At 37.7% G+C, this 6467-nt stretch overlaps 1 protein-coding gene across 1 annotated transcript in view; it reads right to left on the bottom strand.

The window, feature by feature from the left end:
- Positions 1-6467, bottom strand: part of Bmp2k (BMP2 inducible kinase) — a 92101-nt gene that overhangs the window by 43546 nt on the left and 42088 nt on the right. Inside the window, exons 6-7 of the mRNA XM_026785041.1 lie at positions 4988-5069; positions 1562-1694 (exon numbers count right to left, since the gene is read on the bottom strand). Coding sequence (XP_026640842.1) covers positions 1562-1694; positions 4988-5069 — 215 coding nt within the window. The remainder of the gene's footprint in view (positions 1-1561; positions 1695-4987; positions 5070-6467) is intronic.

Raw genomic sequence — 6467 nt, 5'->3', positions numbered from 1 at the left:
AGAGCAAGTGCTCCTGCAGAAACAGGAGCTGTTTCCTGTAGCTCTGTCTTAGTCCGTGACCGTGGACTCTCAGTGTTTCCTGCAGCTCTGTCTTAGTCCGTGACCGTGGACTGTCAGTGTTTCCTGCAGCTCATATATTTAACGCTCTCATACTTAAGTGTGAGCACTTGCAGTGCAACAGCCAAGCTTCAGCTGCTCCCGTTCCCCCTGATTATTCTGGTTCCCTAGCCTAAGAAAAGCGGTCTATGTAATGCAAAGTACTTTGTGTGTGTCAAGCGGATGTAGTTCTCCAATTTCCAGTATCTGTGAAGAAATCTGTTTCACATAAATTCTGTGCTTTAAGAGTCATTTATGTCCCTTTTTCTCTTGGACATTATGACAAAATTAATTTAATGTGCAGCCCCATCTCCTTGATTTGCACAAGGCCCATGCATTAGGAAAGTCGACTACTTCTCAAATAAGTAACAAGTGTTATTTGCAATTCATCATTTATACGAGCATTACAGAAGTGGGGAATTTGGTGGGAGCAGTGCCATCGACTGAACCCAGAGCCACGTGCCTACTAGGCAAACATTCTACCACTAAGCAACATGCACCCAGCCCTTGGTTGTTTTGAGTCTTTCCCTTTATAGTGCAGAGTGACCTGGACTTGGGCACTGTGTTCTCCTGCATCTGCCTCCCCAGTGTTAGAATTCCACGGATGCCATATGGGCAAACTTAAAAATTTAAAGTTGTATATCACGGGGTTATCTCTTATATCTCCTAGAATCGACAGTCTATATTTTCTACACCCTAGACACATGATTAAATTCATACCAATTTTCTTTCAACGCATTTAAATATTTTACTTATGTAAGGCTTTAACAGAAGAAATGAAGACTTTGTTCTCTTTGTTCACACTCTAGGTGACTAAGAAAATTATCAATTTCCATTTATTTTCATTAAGTTTAAAGACTGTATCATATAAATATTAAATAAATTTAACTTTTCACTCAGTTCTGTGCCAGAGGCATAGACGGCTATTCAAGATGCAGAAAACAGTGGAAATCCTAAAGGCGCTTAGTCAGCGCTGTCTCAGGACTGCACTGCCTAGATTACCTTCTGTCTAATGACTGTCTCCTCCTCACAAAGCATCCTTCTGAAGTTTACAATGTCCGTATACAAAATGCTACATTACGGTACCTTTTTAAAAGCAAGCAAAGGCCTTTAAAAGGCTGGAAGGAAATTTGGTTACTTATTAACCACATGGATATTTGGTTTCAAAGATACAAAAATTGAAGAATTAAATGTTATGAGTGTTCCCAGTAACTCTGACTTTCTCAATTATGTAATTGCTGTCATTGCTACCAATTTGTATTGAGGAGGTTAAAAATATCCTGTATTCACTGGTAATTAGATTGCTTTGACCTCTGTACAGGTGAATAATCACTTTTAAATAATTTTACTGTAATTTATAAACATATGAAATTAAAAGTCAAGATTTAAGAAAGAATATAAAGAGCAGGCCCTAAATTACAGTATCTATCTTTAAGAACACTCCATACATCTTTCCCGTACTTACTTATTAAACAATGTATGTTATGGGAGTAGCGAGAATTGTCTGGGATGGTGAAACTGCCATCACAGATAGCAACCTGGCTCTCACCAAACGGAAGAGTGAAGAAGCAAAGTTTGTACAAGAAACATCCCAGGGCCTATAAAACAAAGAAAAAGGAGTTTCGTCAGGACTCAACAATCATTCACAGACATAAAAACAGTCAAGACCAGAGCTGGGAACGGAGCTAAGTGCTAGACCACTTGCTTAACATAAGCAGCTCCGTGAACAAGAAAGCTGAGAGTTAAACATGCTATTTCAAACAAAGTTGAATGTTCCTGTTTTGGATCCAATTATTACTTAACCAAGTTAACGTGTTCAATGTTTCTTAAAAGCCTTTAGCTTTATAGTTCAGGGTTTCTCAGCTGCATCTGCAATCGGTTAGATAAGCTACTCTGGATCGTGAGTCACTAAAATTAAGCCTGGCTGGTTCCTTTTGGAGGAAATATTATCTACTTGGTACTGTCCTCATTAGTATTGCCAATTTGGCACAAGCTACATCTGAGAAGAGGCTTCTTTCAGAATGCCGGCAGACAAGTAAATGGGGGTGTTTTCCTAAGTGATGATTAATGGAGAAGGGTGCAGGCCACTGTGGGTGATGACCACCCCTGGGCTAGTGATGGCGTAAGCAAGCGAGTGAGTAGCATTCCTCCGTGGTCTCGGCTTCCATTCTTGCCTCTAGGTTCCTGTTCTAGCTTCCTCAGTGATGAACTCCAAAGCTGTAAGATTGCTTTTGGTGATGGTGTCTGTCACAGCTGCACTAACCCTGACTAAGGCAGGTCATACATCAACTTACAAGGAAAATGAAGGCTCATCTAACAAACATTCCTAAAGCTCACTATAAAACAGGCTTGAAGTCCTTTGAGGCTGTCCATCAATAAGACACCAATAGCAAATTTTACTGGTCATTATTTCATAACATAAAAATCAACTCACCGACCAGCAAGGTGGGTCTGGTGAAGGCCCATGGCGACAACCCTGATAACCTGAATTTATGCCCAGGACTCAAGTGCTGGAGGGAAAAGATTGTTCTCAAATTGATCCCTGACCTCCACACATACCCAGAGGCAAAACATAGGTTACACGCAATAAAAACATTAACTCTCTGGGCCTGGAGAGACGCACAACAATTAGCACATACATGCTGCTCTTACAAAGGACCTGAGTTCAGTTCCCATGTCAGGAGCCCACAAGTACCTGGAACTCTTCTGGGCTCCACAGGCACCAGCACACACAACAAACACAAATGTGCATAAATAAAAACATTTTTAATTAATTCTATATTTCTATCCACAATCCTACAATTTTTGCTGTACATTGTACTGTTCTGAGCATCAAAACATACTTTAAAGGTAGCTGTGGGGTCTGAGGATGCAGTTCAGAAGTGAAGTGTTTCCTAGTATATAAACCCCTTCAAAAAGACAGCAATGGTGGAAAAATGCGTGAAATACATTGCATTGTATAAACACAGTAAATTGTCCCATTTCACACCATAAGCATTTCCATTATGTAAGAAACAAGAGGGACCCATTAGGCTTTTAAAAAGGATCGTCATCGTGTTCAATTTTCTTCTCTAAAAGGTAAATACAGGATTCCCATTAAGCATCCTAGATGTCAGGATAAAAATAACCTACAATGGAAACTTTCAAAAAAAAGTTTGCCAAAAATATGAAATGTTATATAACTACTTTCACCTGAACACTGTAATTCTTTTAATTAGTTTATCTTCTTGAAACAGAACCAGCAAACACAATTCTTGACCAAAGTGAATGGACACACCTACAGTGCAGTGTTTTTCTGTTCCATCTGTGCTAAGACAAGCATAAGACAACCACCATGGACACAGAAACTGTTCTTCTTTTGAATGGGCAAAAAAACTCTATATTAATTCTTTCCTAATCTTTGACAACTATTTGCACATACACTAAATCTATTTTAGAAGTGACAAATGAGAAAAGATCCCGTTCTCTGCATTAAGAGAACATAGTAATGTACACAATAGTACATAATAATTGTGTGCTTCAAGAAAAAAAATTCATCAACTCCCATTGGTTTCTGAGTGGTGATGAAGCTGGTTTCTGTGGGTTCTGTGTTGCTGAACTCTCTCAGGTAATATGGAACCGAACAGAATCATAAAATCAGGGTAGAAAAGATCGTAATACATTGTAATATGAGAAAAGATCTTGTAATACGTTTGCTTTAAGATGCAACTCACTTTGCTTTCTACATTACATATACTCTTCAAATTTACTATATGTTATCAAATCAATCTGATGCTAATGCCGAGGACAGGAAATTGTCACAATGTCAAAAAACTAAAGCAAACTTGCTTCCAATTTGCTTTAATCTTACATAGTTTAAAATTCAATTACCTTAAGAATCCCTAACAAAAGAAAAATATGTTACAATAAGCAAATGAGAAGATCACAGAGAGATGATTGTCCTGCAAGACTATCTGTCTGCTGGGGCTCCCGTGGCCTCCCCATCCAAGGAGGAAGCAGGCTGGGGAAGCAGCAAGCAGAGAGTGCTGGCTGGCACACACTACACACGTGGAACTAGCAAAGTGGCTGAGGGGTCTGAGCAGGATCGCCGGAAGCCACATGCTATATAAGAAGATCAACTTCTAAAAGTTGTCTTCTGACCACCTCCTCACACACGCTGTGACATGTAGCCTTACACACAAAATAGATACTTTTTTAATTAAGAGAAATCAAAACTATCACAAGTTTCTAAGTTCTAGAATTATTTCAAAAACTTATATTCCTCTATTGTTAATATGTTCATGCAAACACAGCTAACAGTTATTGTTTAATGCACTTGGGTTATACAAACAATTATTAAATACAATCCAAAATGTATTTTAAATACAAAACAAGCTTGAAAAGATGTGAGATTCTAAACAAGCTTTTCTATAAATTACCACTATCTATTGGTATAATTAATCCAGAGATAAATATATACTAAATGATAAGGATTTTTATTAAAGGGTAGTTAATAACATGTTTAGATTCAGAAAAGGTTTACTTTTGTTAGTTTCCATTAAAACATCATAAAAGATTCCAGAAGTTATACTATAATTGCTTAGCAGTTACAGCCAGATTTTCTATATTGCCATCAGCCAAAATTCCACTCGTTCAAAATTGAAAAAAATGTGACCATTAGGATCTAAATCCTAAAAACTACTGGGCGGTAGTTACATAACATACAGGTACCCCCTTTCTTGAATGTAGGCAATCCCACCTCCTAAATTAGAAGATTAACATCCTAGCATTCTATTTCTGAGGGAGAAGCTCCTTTCTACATAGAAAGGATGTCACTGGGGAAGCCAGAGGACAAGAGGCAGCTCAACTCCGACTCCTCTGGTTAGAGCAAAGATTGGCCTTCGAGCCTTACCCAGATATCAGCCTTGGTGGTGATGGGTTTCCCGCCATAAAGGTTGATCATTTCCGGGGCTCTGTATGACAGAGTTGTGTACCTTGCAGCATGAGGGAAACAGAGGAGACACATTCAAAACAAAGGGGCAAATGAGACATGCTTCCCTAAAACATAGAAGGCTTTGGGGTCCAGAACTGTATAGAACTAATACTGTCTTTAAATGCTTGTTAAAGTCTATCAAGAATTAAATGAAATAAGTTATCTACAGACATTGGGGTTCAGAACTGTATATAACTAATACTATCTTTAAATGCTTGTTTTAAGCCTATCAAGATGAAATGAAACAAGGTATCTACAGACACTTTGTTGAGCAATAATAAAAGTATCTCAAATAATATAAAAGTTGAATTTCTTTTACTAATAAAAACTTAAATGACAACTCATTGAGAATATTTCTGTTGATTTACATGAAACAACTCAGTCTACCACAGCCTCCTTATCAGACATTTTCATCTATGAAAAGTAAGACTACACTCTCGAAATCTTAATTTAGTTCTTCCCTAAGGAGTTTGCTTTAGAACTGTTAGTATACCCAGTTGTACACAGTAGTAAATATTTTGAGGTTTTATAATTTTCTTGAAAGTTATCTATTACAACTCAATTATACACATTATATATGCTTCTAACATGACTACAACCTAAGCTCTTTGGAATTAGAAATCACTGTAAATAAATACGATCAAAAAAAGAAAAAAGGAAAAAGAAATCTATTAGGAACAGAAATTTTAAATCAACTAGTGCTCAAATCTCACGGCAGAATTCATAATAATATAAATGGACCACCTCTATCACAGTGAGATTCGGTTTTAGTATTTATACATTATTTTACAAGAAGAATCTTAAATCACAACATTCTAATACCTTACTTCTCCCAAATTACACTAACTGGTGAATACGGTCTGAATGATACTATTACAGAGGAACTAGAATATAAACTGTGTAATGGCAAGGCTTCTATCATTATATCCCGTCACCAAAACCAGGGTTTGGCCCTAAACAAATACTTGTTAACTCAACAGACCATCAACTCTTCAATTCAGCCACAAGGGATACGAATTCTTAGTGAGCTTACATACCATATTACAATCATCATAAAAATTTAACTGAGCATCCCACAATGCAACAAATTAAATGTCTAGCAGACCAGAGATACTGGAGACCTCAAGCAGCCACTAGAAATCTTAATCCACAAGATGTTTTAATTATGTGATGTACATGGATCCCAACAGGCTAACCTGCAAGGCTTCTGCTCTTGTGGTTCTCCAGGACATTTGTGCTTGCTATGGGCTTGTTCTTATAGAAGCTAATGCAATGGTTCTAGGCTGTTTTCTGAGTGAAACACATAGTCCACAGTACCTGTCACTGCTTTACAGTCTCTATGACTGCATCCCACAAGTGGGTCAGTCTCCAGCTCTCTTGGAACAGCTTCCTCGCCCAA

This window comes from Microtus ochrogaster, linkage group LG1, assembly GCF_000317375.1.
Source record: "Microtus ochrogaster isolate Prairie Vole_2 linkage group LG1, MicOch1.0, whole genome shotgun sequence".
Taxonomy (NCBI): domain Eukaryota; kingdom Metazoa; phylum Chordata; class Mammalia; order Rodentia; family Cricetidae; genus Microtus; species Microtus ochrogaster.
The sequence above is the reverse complement of the archived record's forward strand: the minus strand, read 5'-3'. Positions and strand labels throughout refer to the sequence as shown.